This window comes from Amblyomma americanum, chromosome 6, assembly GCF_052857255.1.
Source record: "Amblyomma americanum isolate KBUSLIRL-KWMA chromosome 6, ASM5285725v1, whole genome shotgun sequence".
Lineage (NCBI taxonomy): Eukaryota > Metazoa > Arthropoda > Arachnida > Ixodida > Ixodidae > Amblyomma > Amblyomma americanum.
In genome coordinates, this window is record NC_135502.1 from 564,977 (window position 1) to 587,717 (window position 22,741).

Sequence of the window (22,741 nt, forward strand, 5' to 3'; positions counted from 1 at the left end):
ATTCCCCAGACACTTATTAGTGTCGGTTGCTGAGAGCTTGCATCAGCACGAAAAGGCCAAGAAGACGAACTGATGGCGAAGGGGGCAACAAGGTAGTGGTGGTGCCATATATCCACAAGCTGTCACACTCCCTCAAGAAGGTAGCACAAAAAGTGGGAGTGAAGGTGTATATGTCTGCACCAGAAAAATTGTCCCGCATTTGCAAGGCCACCTGTCCCGACAGCAGGCTTCAGAATAGTTGCACGATTCGGCATAGAAACCCTTTCGTGCAGTGTACTGAAGAAATAGTCTACAGTATCCCGCTTTCATGCGGCAAGGAGTACACTGGGCAGTCAGGCAGATGTCTTAATGAGCGGTTAAGCAAGCACCATAGGGAAGTTAGGGATGGCGGTTCCAGCAATTTGGCACGGCACTGTCGTGTTCATAAATGCAAGCCTGGTTTTAAAGAATGCAAGGTGATAGGCAGAAATGCCGATAGATTAACAAGGGAAATTATCGAGGCTGCCGCAATCGAAAGAGCTGGACCTGAAAGCTGCGTCAGCAGTCCGTCATTGTCGCTGACAAAGAAAGATATGGCATTTTTAGCCTCTGATCAGTATGCCAACAGATGAAATGTATTGCATGTGATTTTTAAGCTTTGTTCACAAAGTATCTTGTCTAATCTGACTGGTATCATTCTTTACTTCTTGTATAAATTCTCTGTGCACCAAATAAAGCTGTAGTGGAAGTTAGCGCTTGTGTTTGTCCCCAGTTTTGTTGCTGCACTATGGATCATAACTGCGAAAATAGAAGGTGAGCTAAAAGATAAATCTATGAAGCTCAGTTTTCCTGAGCTAGGCGAGCAATACGTTGGTTTCCCGGTGTTTAGTAGACAAAGATTATTATTCATTATAAAATCCTCAATAACTTGACCTCCAGTGTTAGTTTTTTCACTACCCCAAAGCTGGAGTGCGCGTTAATATCTCTTAATACTAAATATGGGTCTGGTAGTTGCTCTAAAAAAGCTCCTCTAAATCATGAGTGGTTACATTAAGATGTGGCTCCAGGCATACACAGCACAGTGTAATTGTTTTAAATGAGTGTAAGATGGCCGCCACAGCTTCTAATCTAGTTTTGAGTCTATGTTCTCGAGCTGCAACTCCATTTCTAACTATTGCTGCAACACCACCTGAGAGCCTGTTCGCCTGCTCTCAATCACGGCGGAAGACTTCATAGTTTTTAAGAATGTCTGTGTTTTGCACCTACGTTCGTCTCCTGTAAACACAACGCCACAAAGGAGTGTGTGGACATGATGTCTTTTATATCACTTATGTTATGTAAAAGTCCTCTGCAATTCAAATGTATATAAGCCATTATGTAGTATATGTGTAGGAAGATAAACTAAGTGTTTTCAGGCGCCCTGATTCGGGGCTTTTCTTTCTTTTCTCGATCTAAGGAGCCCCGCCGTCCATCCAACCTTGACGGTACAGGACTGCCTTGACTGGTGTCCATTGCATCCTCAGATGTGCTGGACGACCGTGCAGAACGCACGGTTCTTCTCACGTTAGGCCTCTCCGTGTGGAGAGAGGCCTTGGGGCCAGCTGAACTGGAGGTCCGCATGGCCTGTTTTTTGGGTGGTGGCACAGAACTAGCTGCGGCCACCAGGGACACAGGTGGCCCTGCTCCAGGTTCACTGTGTGTGACCTGTGCAGGCGCCAAAGGCCGCTGCGATGCTGTGCCCTGTTGCACCACAGCAGAGTAGGTTGGGTTTTGCCCCAACGAGAGTCGTTTCCACGCTTCTCTGAATGACATGTTTTCTTTGACTGTTAGTGTTACTATTTCCTTTTCTTCTTTGCAGGCTGGGCATGACCGTGAGTAAGCCGGATGGCTACCCTCACAGTTTACGCAAAGGTGGGGTTCAACATCACAGTTTTCAGCGGAATGGTCATGATAAGCGCATTTAGCACAGGTCTGTTTGCCTCGGCAGCTCTGCGAACCGTGGCCGTACCTCCGGCATTTGTAACATTGGCGTGGATTAGGTATGTATGGTCTGAGTTTGAGCTTTGTATGGCCTACTTCGACTGAATTGGGAAGTATACTAGAGGCAAAGGTGAGTACAATGTGTTTCGTTGGTGTTTCCGTGTTGTCACGTCTTATTTTGATCCTACAGACATCAGTAACATTTTGGTCTTTCAATCCTTCCAGTAGTTCAGTCTCAGTTATGTACTTTAGGTCATCATCAGAAATTACTCCACAAACAGTGTTGAGTGATCGGTGTGGGCTGATTGTTAAAGCAATTCCTCTGAATGATGTAATATCTGAGAGTTTCTCGTGTTGATGCTTGTACAGAATTTCCAGAAGCAGGTCTCCACTAGCTAACTTTTTGATTTTGTAACCCTGTCCTATTGCATCAGTCCTGGTTCTTGAAACGAGAAAAGGTGACACAAGTCGAGCAGTTTTTTCAGAGTCTTCGCTATGCACTACATGGTAGCGCGGGAAATTTGTTTTGCTGCCGAAGCGCCCACTTTTTGAAGGACGATAAGCGGAAAGTAAGAAATGAGCCATAAAATATATTTCCAGTTCGGTTGCAGTGCTAGCCACCCACCATGGAGCACAACTAGGGGGCGGGACAGGAACTTGCAAGCAAGTCCTGCCCACGCCAGCTATACACCTCAACTATAACCAAATATGACGCAACTCGGGGTGGTTGGCCACACAGGGTTAACCCTCACCGCCAGGAAGAAGGGAAAATCTAAGAATTGAATAGGAGACAGGAGAGTTGTAAGGAAGCGATAGGAAAAAAAACAGATCGAGGGGAGGACAGGTAAAGGCGACTGTTGATTTCCCCCAGTTGGGTCAGGCCGGAGGTGCAGTCTACAGGAAGCTGGGGCCAAAGTGGTGTGTTGCCTCCGCCAAAGGGCCTTAAAGTTCAAAGCGCTCGGCATCGGCTCAACCACCAGGATCCCGTTTTCCTCGGACACGGCGAAGCGTGGGTGCTCGTGTCCGTGGTGATGCATTGTTCACCATCAGCCCCCTGCGGGGATGTCCCTGCAGATGCTCAGGAACCCGTGGTGTCGCCACTCACCAATGCCTGCAAGCTACAGATGCCCCCCTGCGGAGCTGGTCATGCTTGCGATCTACAGTGCAACTCTCCCAGTAAAGTACTTTAAACGAAGGTCGTCCTCATGCAACTATATCGCGCAGACGCGACGTTGAGAGCCCCTTTATTCAGAACGTGGTGCCTTAAATAGATGCAGCACTATGACATTAACTTGGGTTTTTATGCTATCACGGAATGCGAGCACTATGTCTTGAATCATCATTAAATTACAAAGTGCGCAGGCAAAGTAGGTGGTAGAATTGATCGACAGGTTACCAGCTAGCTATATCAGGAGACTAAAGATCTGATTAAGAAATGTCAAAACATGGAAGCCTCTAACCCTACAGACAGAATAGAACTGGTAGAGCTATCAAAGTTACTAAACAAGCGAAAGGTAGGTAACATAAAGAAGTTTAATATGGAGAAAATCGAGCATGCTATAAAGAACAGTGGTAGCCTAAAAGCAGTGAAGAAGAAACTAGGCATAGGTAAAAGCCAGATGTGTTAATAGACAAAGAGGGCAATGTCATTAGCAATATGGAAAAGATAGTTAATGTAGCTGAAGAGTTCTATGCAAAACTATACAGTAGCCGATGTAACCAGAAGGATAAAGAGAGGCAGCAGCGTACAGCAATGGGACATCTTGTCAGTAATGAAAGAGGAAGTAAAGAAGCTTTAGGAGCAATGAAATTGGTGAAAGCAGCTGGTGAGTATCAGGTAACAGCAGATCTGTTGAAGGATGGAGGGGAGATTGTGCTAGAAAAACTAGCTACCCTATATACGCAATGCCTTATGGCCTTCAGTGTACCAGAAGCTTAGAAGAATGCTAACATTATCTTAATTCATAAGAAAGGACTTGAAAAATTAGACCAATCAGCTTACCGTCCGTTGCCTATAAGACATTTACTAAGATCATCTCTAAAAGAGTCGCGATGACCTTAGACTTCCATTAACCAAATGATCAGGCAAACTTTCGTAAGAGATACTCGACAATAGACCATATTCACACTACCAATTAGGAAGGAAGACACAATCTCGTCATGCTATTCACCGTCTGTTTACTGGAGGTATTCTGAGGCCTGGATTAGGAACAGTTGGGGATAAGAGTTAATGAAAAGTACCCAAATAATCTGAGATTTGCTGATAACATTGCCTTGGTAAGTCACTCAAGAGATGAACTGCAAAGCATGATCAATGAGTTAAACAGGCAGAGCAGAACGGTGGGTCTAAAAATTAACATGCAGAAAACCAAAGTAATGTTCAACAGTCTCGCAAGAGAACAGCAGTTCATAATTGGAAGCGAGGTGCTGGAAGCGGTAAAGGAATACTTAGGGCAGGTAGTGACAGCTGATCTGGATCATGAGAGGGAAATAACTAGAAGGATAAGAATGGGGAGCAACGCATATGGCAAGTCCTCTCAGATCATGAATAGGTTACCAATATCCCTCAAGAGAAAAGTGTACAACAGCTGTATCTTACCGGTACTTACCTATGGGGCAGAAACGTGGAAGCTAACGAAAAGGGTTCAGCTTAAGTTAAGGACAGCACAGCGAGCCATGGAAAGAAAAATGATGAGTAACTATAAGAAACCGGAGGTGGGCAGAGTGGGTGAGGGAACACACACGTGTTAATGACATCCTAGTCGAAATCAAGAGGAAGAAATGGGCTTAGACAGGGCATGTACTGCGAAGTCAAGATAACCGCTGGTCCTTAAGGGTAACGGAGTGGATTCCAAGAGAAAGCAAGCATAGCAGGGGGCAGCAGAAGGTTAGGTGGGTGGATGAGATTAGGAAGTTTGCAGGCATAGGGTGGGCGCAGCTGGCAAAGGACATGGTTAAAGGGACTATGCAATAAATTAATTGAGATTACGTACAGCAGACAAGAGATAGGCATTCGATCACTCGTCACCCCAGTGCAAGAATTTTTGAGCTAGCGTCAATAACAGCGAAGATAGAGACGATTAAAAAAATATGCTCCTCCTCTACCCCCAACTCGTACACGAGCACCAGAAAAAAATAAAGAAAACAGCTCTGGGACTGGGCCTTGCCCACGAATACGCCATCCGCTGACGTTTATTTTGCAACTTCCGTTTGTCGCTCCTAGCCCCTCAGGAGCAGCGTCGGCGGTGTGGCGGCATCTCTCCGGTCTCTTCGCCTTCCTGGATTGCGGCGCGCGTCGGGTTTCTTTGCTTGTCATCTGTGATAATTAGCAGTAATATACCTGGACATCGAGGTGTGACTGCTTGCTTTTACGGCCACGATGGGCATCGAGCCCTATGCGTGCGCACGAAGAGCCTTGCGAGTGGCTCCGGAACTCCCAACAGAAGGAGGCGGCAGAGGAAAATTGAAACCATATGCGCGAAGGCAATGCCCTGGCTCGCATGGCGGCATGAGCAGACGATTTTCACGGCTACCGGAACTGTGCCCGTGACGTCGTGGCTGCCGTGGCTCCAGCGAATGAGAGCATGTGGTGGCCTGGCGATGTCATGGTACAGTGACGTCTTTGTTTCACGATTTTAGTTCCAAAATCGGTCACTACGAGTACACCAATTGGCCCGCGAATTTTGAAAAACACTGTTTTTAAAAGTTCATAATAAATTGCCGGCTCAGTTCTGAAGACTCATACTTGGTGTGAATGCTGCTTAGCATCATTTCTAAGCATTGAAAACATTTACAAGTGACTTTTTATTCGTTGCATAGTCCCTTTAATTGGAGAGACATGGGAGAGGCCATTGCCCTGCAGTGGGTGTAGTCAGGCTGATGATGATGATTGCATGTAGCCTGACCTTGAGAGTGCCTGTCAGCCCTGCTCTCGACCATACTGGCAAACATGGAACATCCTGTAGCATGACACGCAACATGTGGAACGTTATTGAACAAGGCTGCTAACACGCCTGATTCACAGCCATTCCAGTGCCCTGCTTTACAATGCACTCACCTAGTATGACACCAATGAATGAAAAACACACGTTTTCTCATATCTAAGGGCATTTCAGGAGAATAGTTTGAATGATGGCACTGAAACTTTTCTGCAATCCCACATCTCACAAACTTTGCTTCTAAAAAATGTATCACAGACGTACGAGAAACTCGGTGCAACATACAGTACTGCGACAATGGTACAACCCAATGTGGCACACTGCTGCTGCTCACTTCGCAGTAGTCTAAGCAAGGATGGCGAGTGAGGCAATCACCTACCCATGCCAAGCATGCCAAGGGGCACATCATCAGCCCCTAGCGCTGTTCACTACAAGATGAGCAGAGCAAGCACAACACAAAGCCTGCAGTCACACAAACACTAATCACTGCTCTTCCCTAAAAAGGCTCTAGCTGAACGTGTCGCAGACCCGCATAACCCTGTGTTGACCATTGGGCCTGGATGGAGATTTGTACAGTGCGGCTGCCTGCATGAACCGCACCACAAGTAGGTTACTCCAAGAGGAAAGGAATCAACATTCGTCTGCTCCTCTTTCACAGCTTCTCATCCTGAAAGGCTTTGGATTGCCATTCCCCATGTCACGGAAACAACAAACCTCCAATGTGCAAACCTGCTACAAAACAAACCTTATGCCTTTTTTTTTTGCTTTGCCATATTTTTTTAAAAAGTCAGCTAAGCTTGAAAACATTTCCCAATTTTGCTTTCGACATTATTTTTCTTTTGCAGCAGAGATGCAAGTGAGTTAGGGCATGGCCCAAAAAGAAATCGGCTGTGCCTGCTCACCACTTGGCCTTGCAACCCGGGATGCTTTGGCCCTATTGAAGGGTGGAGAAACATTCGAGTCCCTGAGGGGCAGTGTTCAAGTTAGCCTTGGAAGTTGAGATTGGCAGAAAGTTAAAAATCAACAACTTTTACCTACTTTAGCCTATGCTGTGCCCTCATGAAAGTCACAGAAGACTGTACGAAGGTGGCGACAGAGCAGCAGCAACATACTCCATGCTGTTGCCAATAAAGAAACTGAAGGAGACAAAAGTGGGCCAGTTTCTTTCATGGAGCGCCAAAAATTTTTTCGGATAGTTACTAACATCAGCCATGTGCAGAACGTGGGTAATTTTAACACGATAGCGTTTAGGCCCTGTTCACCAGAGAATCCGGTGTAAAAAATCATGAGCATGGATCTGGCAGGTGGCCCACAAAGAGCAACCTAGGATGCAGGTGGCCCACCTAGGTCAAGTGACCGTGCGGCATTATCACAACCTGCCCACCATGGCAGCTGGCAGTTAAATTAATGATATTTCGCTCGGCAAAAGCAACCTGAGCCACACAAGGCCCACCGCTGGGAGCACCTGCCATTTAAGAGCAGTGGCGCATCACCTAACCACTGCACCACTGCGCCAGGAGGGGTATAAGGACTCCCAGGGATCTATGAATGTTAAGTATAACCCTCTACACTATTGTTGCACCACACCCTTAAGGTGCAGAGCATAAGTGTTCCAAGTGTTGCCTCCAAATTTTTAATTGTGCTGTGCAACAGTGGTTCTTGGAGTGAAGACCAGGATGGCCCAAAATTTTATTGTTGTGCTACACTAGTACTCTTTGAACCATCATTTAAAGACCTGTCGGTTCTAACAACATATATCGCACCACAGACTAGAAAAACTGCGCAAGTATTTTAACGCAACTAACAAAACTATGACAGCATCGCTTCCACAGTTCCGCAATGCTTAAGACGAGATACAGGGCAAAATATGTGATATAGATTTAAAAAAACCCATTTCTCTAGTTTGGTAACACAAAGTTCATAAATGAATAAGGTACATATCTTTCAAGTTTGGTCACAATCTGATCAGTAACAAACTAAGAAAAAACAAGGCAAAAGTTTAACCCAGCTAAACCTAAGTAACCAAAGCGAAAGCTTGAAAGTGAAGCCTGGTAAAGCTTGGCATGAGATGGTTGTTCCTTGGTGGCAATGACTTACATTTAGCCAAGACTTACCAGGCTTAACTTTAAAGCTTTCACTTTGGTTACCCTCTTCGTCTCTGTGCGGCAGCATCTCGGCAAGCTACGCCCACTGTATGATCAGATTCGACCTGTCCTCTTCGCAACCTCTGAGATGCAGACAGTTCACAAGGTCTGAATCATCCATGATGACTGCTGTCGTTAAGCTGCTGCAATCCGTTGGCATCGGCTGAGAGGCAGCGGAGGCCATCTAGACAGAGCGAGCGCACGGCCCCAGCATAGCTGCGGTTGAGTGACGTCACGGTTGTCACATGACTAGGCAGAAGTGAGCGTTCGGTTTCGGCAGCGGCGGCAGCTGAGTGATATCATAGCTCTCATGTGGTTTCTCCTCGGTCCAAGGTCAAACTCCCGCACATGGCAAAGGCGCCACGGCGGGGAGTAATAAAAGCTTTCGCTTTTGAAATTAGGCCTTTTCCCTGTGAAGATGGGCACGGCAGAGTCCACAAATGTCCCTGACACACAGTGCAGTGGCAGGAAGGCATACTGCAGTTTGTTTCTGCCCTTTCCAGCTTGTTGAGGGATTGTTCTGCCAGGACTGCAGCAGAAACACATTAAGAATGCAAGCAAAAGTGATACAATGCTAGCCTTGCAAGCACCAATTGGCTAACTGAAATTTCAGTTAGCCCTAATTGAAATAAAGATATGTGACCATCCCTGAAAATTTCATCAAAATGCCTGCATAGGTTCAAAAGTTGGCCCTCCAGACCTGCATCTCCCCTTGACGGAATCCCAGAAAGCTACTCCACACGTCTGCTTTTTTTCAATTACAGGAGACTGCACAGATGTATGAGATTACTACCACTAAGCTGCTGTCAGGGCTGTCTGCTTGGTCAGCATCTGTTTCATTGAGCTCTTTAAGCCTTCTGCACACGATTTTTTGCCACATCTCAAATGATAGTCCAGGCATAGCCAGCCCCACTTAAGGGGAGATGCAACTTTCAACACCAACTTTCTTTCTTTTTATGGCTTTCAATCAGAATATTTTTGCATGTAAGTAATACTTTCTAATTAACTGCACAAAATTTCAGCAGAACTTTTTTTCGAACATTTATGGCACAAGGGCATCAAGGGCATCTGTGGCCAAAGGGTGCCATGGCACAAGGTATTTCCGTTTGCTCAAGGTGGGGTCAAAAACCCATTTCCCAAGCATTTCACCCTGTTTAAGCTGAGCACCAGGTCAAGGCAGGGGAAGCTTGTACCGATTGTATCACTGGTGGGTACCTGGCAGCACTGGGGATCAAACCCCACACCACCCGCATGCAAGGTGCGTGCCTACACCTTGCGGAAAGCCTGCAGACTCTGTTGTAATGTGGTAGAAGACTGGTTGAACATTCACTACATTTCTCAGTGCATGCTACGCATGGTAAGAATCTTTAGATTTGTGTGTTTTTTCATTGCATAGCATACATTCTTTGTTTTCATTTTTTACGAATCAGTTGGAATAGACACACTCAAATAAAAAGACGATGAGACATTGAAATCCACAATCCATTAAAATGAGAAACAAAGATTGTCGTCACACACAGTAGAGTTCTGTGACAGCAACAAAAAAAATGGGAGACAAAACAGACATGAAGAGATCTGCTCCACAAGGCAAGTAAGTAAGAAAGGTGGATCAGAGAAAACTGATTTTTCACGCATTTCCCCGAATACATAGAAAACGAGGCATACAAGCAGATAAAAAATTTTTAAAAAAGTTTTTTTTAATTTCCTTGCTTACCCCCCTTAATGTGGTAGGTAAGAAAATCTGCACATAGACTACGAAAGACGCAGCGGTGAAGGGCTCCAGACTGATTTAGACTGCCTAGGGTTCTTTAACCCTTTGTGCGACAGCAAATATTTTTTGAAAAATTCGTGAAAAATTTTTTGCTACACAAGTAGATGAGGTGCACAGTTTTCAACATAATTCACAGTTTTAGTACAAATAGTTAAGTGGAAAAAAGTAGGACATATCTGTCCCATTGGCACTAAAAGGGGGTAAAGAAAATGGGACGTAATTGTCCCATTGACCTACACGGGCTTCCTCACTGAGTTAGTTTCTTCTAAACACTTCATCAATTTGTTCACTTGTTGTTGAACTTGTTTGCACTATTTCACCCGTTGTGGAACACCTATGATGATGATACCTTTGTTCAACTTTCACAGGGTTGTGTTCTTTGCTAATGAGCCGAACTTCACCCGCGGCACCATGTTTGGCCATTTTTGTAGCGATAGCTACATTACGGTAGCACTTCGAGCCTTCAGCATGGCTGCGCCGCCACACTGTCACGTGGTGCGGAGCAGCTGCCGGCGGCATAGCGCTGTCGCTGGTCACATGGTTGGTCACGTGGCCAGCCACGTGGCTGGTCACGTGATGTGGAGCAGCTGCTGCTGCCGGTGGCCTGGCGCGGCGCACTGTAGCTGTAGCTGTCGTGTCACACCAGGTTTAACCAGAGCTAAACCACCGCAATTTTTTTTTACTTTCCGTGTTCATTCAGAACGGCTTTTTGTTGCTGGCAGTTCTGAATACAGTTAAACCCCGAGTAACGAAATTCTCGGATGTAACTGAGTATTCCAGTTTTCATAACTTCACGTCCATTGAACGGCATATATTTTTAGCTTCAATATAACCAAGCAGATTTTGCCGTAATTTCACTGTACCAAAATTTCATTGCTGGCTGGAAACAAACCTGAGAAAAAATTGTATCGAGGGCGCGAGTGGCTGAGCAGAGCGCGTGTAGAAGTGCACATCAGTGCGTGTACATGATATGGGCATTGCCCGGCTTTCATTACAGAGGTCATAGGCAGCTGCAAATACAACGACAATCATAGTGGCGAGTGCGCCATCTGGGGTAGTACGGGCGAGGCTGGGACGAGCGTCTGCGTAGCTTGGCAGCCTGCCAGGCCAGCCCACGGCTCTCGCTCTCTCGCCCAAAATCGGTATCGAATGCGACGCACTGCCTGTGCTCAAAGGCATCGCGTCAGGTTTATCACGTTTACAAACGCCCAGAGCTAATTGGTAAACGAACTGTTGAGGTCAGTGCTGTTGGCACACCTGTCAGCTGTGAAGCCCGTCGCGTACTTCACACCTGATAACCTCGCTTCTCACTCTGACTATGCATGTGTGCAAAAAGGCACACACTCGCGTTTACGGCAGAAAACATGAGGAAGGGACGGGCCTGATTTTATTCCATTGGTTGGTGATTGGAGGGCACTTCTTGCTCTCGCTGACAAGGAGAAAGAAAGGAGAGAGAAAGGAGAAAGAAAGGAGGAGCAGGTGGAAGGGCAGGCCCGCTGCGAGGTCGCAGCGCGGCACGCGGCGTCATGTCAGTGGTATGCTCGGGGCACTTACAAGAAGACTATGATGGCAGTAATCCAAAACTCAAGATGAGTGTGTCGTCCCCGTAACCAACGAGATGGTTGGCATGATAGACACGCCGAGGCGGCTCGTGAGCTCGCAACATAAGCAAGACGCACGTAACGCCGTTGCTGATGGTGAAGAAAGGGCAGAAGAACCCCATTAATCAAAAATAATTTTTTTTTTCTCCAAGTTATGCACAGTGTGTTTTTGGTAGACTCTTGGCATGCTAGGAGAGGAATTTCGATGTAGCATAATTTCAGTATTACGAAGTAAACTGCCGATTTTACCGACTTCATTAAATCAAGCTTTAACTGTATTTGCCTACTGATGATTTGGCGCCAAAGAACGAACTCTACATACAGTGTTTGAGAATTACCACTAGATGTTAAGCTGTAAAATGTCCGACTATTTTCAACATGGTTAAAAAGAAAATTGCTTTCCTTTTTACTTATCTCAAATCTACGGAACAAGTGCACACTGTGATCTAGAGTTGTTACTCCCTATGCAGAAAAAAAGGAATCACTCACCGGACATTTTGATTTTGTCTTTCTGCTAGATCAAATATAGCCAAAAACTCACAACGAGCCCGAAAAAAGAACGAAGTTTCAAGGTCTCGATTTGCTACCGCATCAAGTGAACCAGGCTGAAACCATTTTTAAAGAAATCATTGAAACCTTAAGATACGTGGGAGCACAACATAAGTGGGACTGCTGCATCCTACTGCCCGTTATGAGCCCTTTAATATGGGGAACAAAGTGGGACGTATATGACCATTGTCCCACAAAGGGTTAACAGGCACCGACGTTGCACACCACATGGGCGTCTAAGTATCCCCAAAGAGACTTTTTAGAAGCTTTACTCACACAAGAACAAACATCTCTTTTTGCGAGCTGTTGCACGATTCAAACGAAAGGAGGGATTGGCTCGCCCCTGGCTTGAATATTGAAAGATTAATGCTCAGATCTTGAAACTGAGACAGCTGTTGACCAGATCTTTGTGCTTTAGAGCCAAATGTGACAAAGAAACTTTGAAAAATAAAAAAACATGAGGTGGCTTGTCAAATTTTATTGGTCACAACCCAAAAATATTAGAAAGTACAGTTGAACCTGGATGTATCGAACCTCCATACAGCGAATTCCTCAATGTAGCGAAGTTTTTAATTCCCAACACCACCCCCATTGAAGCGCATTATTTGAGACCTCCATGTAACGAACGCGCAGTGGCAGTTGACCTTGACGTAACAAACTCGCTAAGCTGACCATCTGTTAGCTTGTGCTGAGTTACAAAATTTGGGAGAAAAGTTTCACGACACTAAAGCGTGAATTGACGAGAGGAATGCCAATGATCACAACAAGCGACCACAGTTGAGTCAATGCATCGTGCTCCAGTGTTGCCGGCGCATCTCCGTTGCTTTCACTTTTTGAACGCCACAACATGTGGCACTACAACAGTTCATGCTCAAAAGCAGCGAAAAATGATAGGGCATAGCAAAAACGAAACGGCACGAGCAGTGCGCACCCATCACCGCCGCGTGGGACGTTGCTCGCGTGATTCTGGCGGCAATAGCTCTCGTGCATCGGGACTCTGGAGCAGCGCCACAGACACAAGGCGAACAGTCCGTTTCCTGGGGCAACAGCGGCGGGCAGACTGACGGAAGAAACATGCGGGAAGAAGCATACAGAAGCATGTGCCTCCACGGCCGGTCAATACAAAAGCAGCGCGCTCTCTTCTAGCTCGGCCAGTGACCTCACCTCTACCACTCTCCCCACCCCACCCGTAGCGGCGTTGCGTGAGCCGCAGCGGAGGTGGCGGTGTGTTTATGACTTCGAGTAATGGGGTTTTCTGTGAACATTTTCAAGGTGATTTCAGCTACATGAAGACCTGCATTATGTTTATTCTGGCCCGAAGATGTTTGAACAGGTTGTCTTTGTGTGTGTGTGTGTGCGTACGTGCATTATTAAATAGGCGCCGCTGAAAATTCTGTACAGTCTGTCTTTAGGCAGCACTGTGTAAAGAACAAGTGGGACCAGCCAGCCCAAACGATGTGTGTTAACCTGTCATGACACTCCTCCTAAAAAGCTACTGTGACACTCCATCTTTGCCTACGAAAAAATTGCAAGGTTACTTCAATGAAACCACTAATGTCAGCAGCCAGCATATTTGGAGTGGCATAATGCACTGGGCTATGCCCTATCGTGCCATGTGATCGTCACTGTAGAACACCTATCATGGGGATCTCTCCCATGACAACCGCCGTTTGATAGGGAGGACACAGTACTATAGCACTAAACAACAGGGATGAAGGAAAAGACAATACACAAACGCTACTTCTTCTCTACCGTTTGTGTTGTCGTCTCTCCCTTCGTCTCTGTTGTTTAGCACCAGTACTTTGCCCTCCCTACCTAAACACCAACTAGCCCAGCTTTCTGCCTTAAAGACTGCCACTGCACTGAGGGAGCACTTAATACAAGTGCCACCGCAGAAATTGGCGCTCTCAGCCTCCTCACCTTGACAGCAGGTTCCCCCTCAGGCACTGCCCCAACATGGACCACCGATGCGGGCTCGGACTCCCCTTTGGACTGCACAGCAACAAAGCACAAAAAGTAGGCATAATCAAAAACCCATGCCTCAGTGCAAGAGTTCTCAAACTTTTTTGCCCTGAGGAACCCCAACAGTCTTCAACATGAGCCTCCCTCACAATCGGCCATCACAAGTGTCACAACTGGTCAATGTTGCTTGTGGATGGACCATATGTGCTTTTTCTTGCTGTTTCATTCACTTTTGTAAATACCGTGTTTACACTCATAATGTGAACACTCTTGCTTCTTTAAATAAGGGTTTCCAAGAGGGGGACATGCACATTATGCGAAAATATGGGAGTTTAACGACACAAAACGACTCAGGCTATGAGGGAGGCAGTAGTGAAGGGCTCCGGAAATTTCGACCACCTGTGGTTCTTGTGTACTGACATGGCACAGTACACGGGACTCTAGATATTTGCCCCCATTGAAATTCTACCGCCGTGGCCAGGGGTCAGCAGTCGAGCGCCATAACCACTGAGCCACAGTGGCAGCTCTCTTATTTTGTTGGTGTTTCCCTTCCAGATGCAAAACAGAAGCAGCACACAACACAAGAAGAACAAAGCTAATAAACAGTGGCACCACTGTGACACCAATTGAGCAGCCCATCGAAGGTTGAGCAAAAAAATTTTGTTGGCACTTAAGTTTGCTTAAGTGGACGAATGCGAAAGCATGTGTTTTGAGGAAAGGAAAGGGTGCAGTAGCTTTCAGATCTCCACATCTGGGTGGCCACCTCAACCCTGCCTTAAACATTTTGTGACCCATGACAGCAGTTTTTTACAACCCATTTTGTGGCCCACGACTGAGCACTTTTTTTTCATTCATGACTCAGCACATTTTGACTAGCTTTATGACCAATGACTGAGCACTTTTTACGTTCCATTTTGTGTCCATGACATGATCACGACTCATAACTGATGACCATGACTCAATTCCTTCCTCAGACAATGACTCACATGAATACATTGATTATGATTCTGGTCACGACAAATGACTTTGGACTCATGACTCAATTACAACGATCTCACACTCAATTAGTGACCCATGACTCAACACATTTTGTGACCCACTTTTTTTGTCCAAGACTTACGATCGTGACTCTAATAACCACAACTCAATTCCTTCCTCATGGTTTGGTTTATGGGGATTCAATGTCCCAAAGCGTCCCAAACACAGCATCCAAAGCTGGGTCAGTATTCCCAGTTTGTGTTATAATAAAAAGCATCATAATCTGTAGCAGTGGTTACACATGACTGGTCGAAACGCCGGAAGCGGATGTGGTGGTTCGAATGCAGTGAAAAGGGTCAAAGAAACCAGACGGTGACGTCAAGCACACAGCATACGCAGCAAATGCTCAAGGATAGCCAGCATGACGGTGTGCTATGAGGCGAAGTCTATCCATTGGAAGAGAACTCGTCGGTGTTACTGCATTTTTCGGCACATGAACTGGCTATAAACTGGGTACAGGGCTTTCACTTCGTCTTATCTTGCCTATAACAAATTGGATGGATGATAAACTTGGCCTGTTTTTTTATTTTGTTGCTTGATTCGGTAGGTCTTAGGCCTAACAAGCACTGGTTTGTTGTAAAAATTGGTCTCTTCATCCATACCGGATGGTGCCAAAATCAGCAGTTATCTCGTCTGCATGCGCTGAATGATGTAACAGAAACAATAATGTCTGGAAAAATGCTTGCATTTGCTGCACGCAAACGTGCATTACCTATTCTAGAACTCCCTATTAGCTGTTGAAGCATGATCGTATGTAATGCCTGGCAGCGTGAAAGCACTCATGTGCACGGATGGTCAGTTGCCGGCGACACGCTACTACACCGTCGCGTTAGACATGCCAGAGGCGGTTTATCGGCACCCTTTACAGTTCTCGATAGCTGTGGTAGTGTGGCTCTACACTGAGCTCGCGAGTTAGCTTGAGAGCTAAGTTTTCAGGCGTCAGTGTGGGCATGCGTGCGCTCCGTACCATGGCAAACTTATAAAAACTTCGTCTGCGAAGTCTCCGAACACACATATGGAGAGAAACGCAGCAAGAAGGTTTTTAGCTCATCCCTTTAATTTATCTGCTGCAGAAAAATTAAAAACCTAACAGCGGAATATTGTGGTTCTTGCAGTACATGCAAAAAAGAATGAAAAGCGCAAATTACCGTCTGTGCAGCCGTCCAATCCAGCAGCAACTTATGTTCAGCGATGTTGCAGACGGGAAGCCATCACAGCATCTTGGTTCAGCATTCAGCAATGCACGCTCAGTGCATTGTGCAGCAAGTGAGTGCATGCCACAAATTTTCCTCTCTCTTCCCTTTTCCCCTCAAGATGAATGTAGAACACTGCGTTGCGCTTACAACTGAGCTGCCTTTTATTTACCATCGGCGATCGACGGCTGTAGCGGCTCCCTTGTATCGCTGAGAAGGCATGCGTAGCTGTGCACAATAGTTGCATTTAAATACACCTCTGGCCTTTACGTGAAGAAGAAAAAGTATGTGATCTATTGTTTCTATTTGTTGAAGCCTATCTGGTAAGTAAAGAAGCTTTGACGTTACCCCTTTACGGTGGAACCCGATGCGCAATTAAACTTGTGGCTGAATTTTTCTTCTGTCACATTGGTTGCGTTCCAATTCTTGGCAAAGTGCAATAGCGCCACTGGACAGTCGCAACCAAATTGACACCTGCTTCCGGCATTTTGACCAATTAGGTATGGCCACTGAGGCAGATTTTAACGCTCTTTTATTATGACACAAACTCGAAATATGGCCCCTGGACTGGGTTGCCCCCACCTATCCAGCAGAGGTTTGCATCAGCCTCTGCCTGATAACACTGACCATGCAGACCAGCTTCAAAGCCAGCAAAGTACTGCCCAGCAGATGTAGACAATACGGAAATGCCAAAAGCTCTCGTAAATAGTACATGGATTTTCTCGAGTATTTTTAACTTTGGCTGTGCAGAGATTTCTGCGCCGTGGGACCACACAGAAAACAACCGTCCAAGCTTGTCCACCCAGCCCAGGGTGCTAAACATCAGGAGAAGGCCCAGGTAACCACAAGGCCCTTGTTTGCTCCACACTTCTTTTGTAGCGATAGCTACACTATGCCACCTCTTCGACCCTTCAGCGTGGCACCACCTGAGCTTTGTGGTGGCGCCGTTGGTCACGTGGTTGGTAGCTATTGCGTCACTCCAGGTTTAATCAGAGCTAAACCAAAGCAATTTTTAAATAGTGCCAGCATATTTTCAGTCAATTCAGGGGAACACCAATGCTCTAAAAGTGCAAATTTGCCAGAGGAGAAAAGAAAAAAAAAACTGACTGTGGTTTAGCTCTGCTTAAACCAGGAGTGACACGAGAGCTACATGTGGCCGAGTGAAACTCGCTCAGTCGAATTGCAAAGTCAGTCTTTCGCCGCTCCGTTTCGCTGGGCGTTCCTTCTTCATCTTCGTCCCTGGACGTGGATTCACTCTCTCCCCCTCTCCACTCCCCCCACTTGACAAGGCGCATGCGCACAGCTGTTGCAGCTCGGTTCTGCCACCGCACTACGCCGCTGGCAGACAGCTGCTCCGCACCACATGACTAACCACGTGACCGACCACGTGACCAGCCACGGCACTGCCACGGAGCTCAAGGGTGCCCTGCTGAAGGCTCAAAAAGCTGGCATAGTGTAGCTCTCGCTACAATACATGCACCTTTATCGACCCAAGGTGACGACTGAAAAAAAAAAGACTGCTGATGACAAGACAACCACTGATGATGCATAGCCATGGTGCTAGACACTTTGAGCATATGCTGGCAGCCATCACAGCAGACAATATGGGAGGCTGCTGCTCCATTGCTTACTGCAACTTCATTACTCCAGCAGGTTTCATTCTTTGAAAAGAGTGCCGTGCCTGTGGGACTGAAAACTATCAAGCATGTACGTGGCCACCCAGTTGAGAAGGTTATAAAATGCACTCGCCATAAGTCGCATACAGGTCAGACAGCATGTCATCACCTGCTGCGCTTCAGAAACCTCAGAGCTGATTAAATAACTTTTACTTATATAGTTCAAGTAAAGATTTTTTTTTTTAACAAATGTGCCTCTGCAGGAAAGCATTTCATGTCCCTCTGTAATGCCTATAGGCCCACTGAGGGTTAAGTAGGTAACTGCAAAAACAAGGATGGAAAGTACACTTCACCGTGACTGGAATACCTTTGTTCTGTTATGATTCAGATGCTCTTACATTTTCTTGCTATAACGACGAAGAATTCCAAAACTTATCTCCCGAAACGATGCTTTCCACTGCAGCCTGCCACATACAGACACATTGGTAGGAATGGACAAGAGTGTTTTGTAGCAAGCTTTGTAGCAAACAAAAATTCAATTTGTAGCAGCTGCCTCTTGTTTTGTAGCAGGAGCCAAATATCGAGAAATACAGTAAAAATGCAAGTATACAGGCTGTTTCAGCTAACTCCTGCCAAGGTTTACAAAAACAATACACTGGACAAAGATTTGAATGGTGTATGGTTGCAGACACTTGTCTTACATAGGTTTGCATATTTTAAATGTGCCTTATTTGCTAATTGTTTGTTAGTGCCCTCAAATGTGCACCGCTTGAAAGAACACAGTTATGGAAAGCAGTACTGACTAAACAGACAAACAGTCGCACAGATCACTCCACTATAGCTGCACCAGTCACAACGAAGCACTTTGTAATGCATGCATTGTCCTCGCCTCAAGAAGCCAGCCATTTTCCTCTGCTCGTTGTCTTGGCACTGCCGTGTGCGCCCTACTCACTTTGCTGCCTCCACTTTAAGTGTTAGCAACGAGGGGACGCTGTTCAGTGACTTGCTCACACTGTAACTATAATTCAAGCTCGAGTGCCAAATAACATCCAGCAGCAACACAAACTAAATATCACACATGCATCATGCCTGCCAACCTGAGGACAATGCTGCCCCATCATTTTAAGAGGCTAAATTTAGTTACTCCAATTTAATCGAACCAAATTTCTAACCTGAAAGTTTGAATTAAAGTGGCTGAACTCTACAAACAAACTGGACGCTCGTGTATTGAAGCCACTGTTACAGCAAGCATCAGCGAGGCCCACGAAATAGAGGTATCGGCTGCGATGTATCCAAAATCTTATTCGCGGTGAAGGTAATACAATGATGGCACTGGATGTGGGACAGTGTGGCACAAAAGCCGGATGAATCTAGCAGGGCCAAAAGTTGACAACTTTGAGGCCTTTTCACAGATATTTCAATTTGTTAGCGTCAGGCTCCCAATCTAGGGAGAAACTGTATGGCGTCGGTGTTCTTCGTTTGAAGCCTCAAGGCTGGTGCGTGGAGAGGCAACGCGAGAGAGAGGAAAAAGGGCAGCACAGAGTGGAGCCAATACTGGAGGAGCCCAGCAGTGGTCCAAAGAGGGAGGTGCAGGAGAGGGTAAAGAAGAGCAGTGCATGAAGGACAGGGAGAGGCGGATAGAGGAGGAGAAGGGTGCAACAGTCGCGTTAAACCCACCAATGCAATCTTGATATGACATAGCATGCCATTTTCAGCACTGCCTGACACACCATGGAGAGAAAATGCTAGCATTTCATGTTGTACCAAGGATTAAAAAAAAAAAAAAACGGTAAACCACAGCCCGCTGAAACCAATGATGCATTGTCTGCCATCATGTGGCGCTGCTCAGAATATTTTTTATATTCCGCATAATTAGTTAATTGACTAAGATGAATTATGCAAGTTTTCAAATATTCATTCCAGTGCCAAGAGTTTTACGTTAGGTTGTAGAGCAGGTTTAGAAACAGCCAATCTAGTTTACTGTTTAAAAAGGACCCCATAGGAGATACGATGCTGCAATAAACTAGATCGGTTGTTTCTAAACCTGCTCTACAACGTAACGTAATGCTTTCGGCACTGAAATGAATTATGCAAATTTTCAAATATTCGTCTTAATTAACAAATTAAGCAGAATATAAAAAATATTTTGAGTAGCACCACATCATGGCAAACAATGTATCGTTGGTTTCAGCAATACCACTTTTTTTAAATCCTTGGTTCAAGTTACGTGAAACACCCTGCATATGCTGCATGAATCTCACTGATAAACTTTTTTGGTATATGCATTTGCAGTGTTTGCTTTGGACAATGTTGATAGCGCTGTCTGTGCAGAAGTGAAAAATGTGTGCACACCGTGTTCTAACTACTAGCAGGCGGTAAAGGGCAAGAGAGTGAAACAGGCCGCAGTTGGATCTGGTTGGTCATCGTCGTACACCCAGAGAAGAAGCCGAAGTCCCATCCTTGCACATTAGCCTCACATTTGCCATGACTCTTAATTGCTGGAATAGTATTTTGGTGCATGTTAGTGCAATTTCGTCAAAAACCACCTATTTGTAGCAGCATGCAACACAGTTAAATGCAATGGTGCAGGCTGACCACTGCAGACATTTTTCAATTTGGGACAATCCTGCCGGACACACATGCTGCAGTGTGCACTAGCCGAGATGAACCTGAGGAGTCTACAAGGTTTCTTCGGTCCGCATCCTAAATCACACCGTGATAAGTTGCCTTCAGGAAATAAGATAGCCAAGCACATTAACATGTCGCGCCATAGTTTCTACGAGAGCAGGCTTTATGTTATGCCTGTTGCAACCAGGATGCAACGAACTCAGCCACGAGACTGTGGGCGCTAACACAATGGGTGCCCACAACAACCCGTTCACAGCGCCTGGAAGTGGCAAAAGCAGTGTGCCTTCTTCCCTCTTACCCCAACACTCCATGAGGCGCTTTGGACGCTGTGGCTGCTCTGGCTGTCAGCCAAGTGGGTGGGGGGCGTGCGCTCTGAAAACAGGTCCTCGTCATCCTCCACAGCTTCCTCTTCAGCGGTAAACAGAGAGATGGGCTGAGACACTGCAGGCTCCACAGCAGCCAGTGGTGGCTGCACAAGTCCCGAGACACTCTTTCTCTTATTTACCAAGTATAAAAACAAACTAGGCACTCCACATAATGCAGAACAATAATTTGCATACACCGAGCAAAGAAATGAGAGAGAATGTTTACAACATTCGTATACAGTGTGAACGCACGGAGTAAGATAGCAGTGGAATTTGTGCAACCCAAGTTGCTCTTCCCAATCCACTGCCCTGGGATGGCAGGCGCTGCCACTGGTGGAATCTGCACGATCCATGCTCCTCTTGGACAGACAGACAAACGTTAAGACGATTCTGCTTGGATCAGAACCACCTGACTGGTGCTTTCGCACTAGAGAAGTATTGCCCCTCCTTTCATTCTCCTCTGGGATGAAGCAGCAGCAAGCGGTGCACTACAGCACCAATTAAGAAACAACACCGAAATAGGCACAGAAAGACGGGGATGATGGTGCAGCAACAACTGTGTTTCATAAAAGAATTTCATGCTTTTATACAGCAAAGAAACAGTGACATCCCCCAAAGCTTGATATGACACATTCATGACAACAGACTTTAAAAAAATTTAAATTCTTTGGTACTGACCATTGAAGTATCAACCCTTAGCAGCCCCAATTTATATTTCACATATTACGAGGAGGCTGAAGATTGGAACCAGGTCATGACTCTTCTCATGACCTGGTCTGCCTCCCCCACTTCAAACAAGAAACAGAAAGCTTTGCAGCAACATCTACAACAGGCTCATTCAAGTTAGCAGTAAGCCCACCCTGCATACTCCTCATCAGAGGTACAGTGCCTAGAATATACTGGCTAGTGTGCTGACCGAGAGCGCAGAGGCAGCACCGGAAGCAATGCCCGCCAGTGGCTGCCGCATAGGGGTGCTGCCAACTGGGAGTGTACAAGTCTGCCAGGCCACTTACTGAGCACGCAGCACCTTTCTCGAGTATTTTATTCTTTTATGTGGACAAACAGCACACTTCTCACATCTAACATCCATAGCATTGACACAGGTGCACCACCATTTTTATCGTTAAGTCCAGCAGGCATCACCTGGGCTAACAAGCCTGCTCAGCTACAGTCTTATTTTCTACTGGTGCAGAACAGTAGTCACTTCACTTGTTGCTCACTTCTTCACTGTTTACTTGTTAGGATTCTTTAGCGTGCTTGCATGAGCAAGGAAAGGAGAAGACCAAAAAAGCATAAATTTACTCCAACATGAGAAAAGCATACATACATGCATCATTTGTTAACCTCATTAACTAACATATTAACTCAATATATGCATAAAAAATAAACAAACTACACAACAGAAGAGAAAAATGGCCAAAGTTTGTAATGCTCCAGAGTTTTAAGTTCAAGTTAAAACGATGCCTCTGCACGTCGCCGCCTTTGTTCAGGTTCTTGACAAAAAACCTGAACAGGACATAAAACTACACAAAATCTCTCAAGTTTACCTTTCCTTGTGCACAGCACCAATTAATTGGCGGCAGCATCGCCAGTGGCAGATTGCTAGCAAATTTGAGCAAGCTTTCCTTGAGTTGTTGCAAAACATTGTAAAAGCACGCTCTAGCACTTTCACTACATCATACAGTTCGTGGCTTGGATAGTATATTATACTTGGCCACCATGTCTGAACCCACAACGCACAGGGTTTTATTTGCCTACCAAATTCGGTACACAACTGTCCCCAGATGGGTGCCCCTTCTTGTTGGAGTATATGTAGCGGAACGAATGTATACACATATCGCGGTCCCATGACGGGACAGTTTTCCTCCCGTTACAGAATATTTTTTGGGGGCGAAGGATGGGAGGGCACAACAAATTTTAATGGCTGCCATTCCACATTGTTCCACCTCTATTCACCATATTGGACTGTGACGTCAT

General features: G+C 45.9%; 1 protein-coding gene and 1 long non-coding RNA gene across 12 annotated transcripts in view; one reads left to right on the forward strand and one right to left on the reverse strand.

The window, feature by feature from the left end:
- LOC144136175 (uncharacterized) overlaps positions 1-22,741 on the reverse strand; it is a 218,473-nt gene that overhangs the window by 76,412 nt on the left and 119,320 nt on the right. For all 11 annotated transcript variants that reach the window (XM_077668229.1, XM_077668228.1, XM_077668236.1 and 8 more), the window contains 2 exons: positions 20,698-20,868; positions 13,883-13,954 (listed from right to left, as the gene is read on the reverse strand). In XM_077668229.1, coding sequence (XP_077524355.1) covers positions 13,883-13,954; positions 20,698-20,868 — 243 coding nt within the window. The remainder of the gene's footprint in view (positions 1-13,882; positions 13,955-20,697; positions 20,869-22,741) is intronic.
- Positions 1,466-2,181, forward strand: LOC144136177 (uncharacterized). Its single transcript, XR_013315571.1, has 3 exons — positions 1,466-1,737; positions 1,838-1,890; positions 1,967-2,181. It is a non-coding gene; the product is annotated as an uncharacterized LOC144136177 (long non-coding RNA).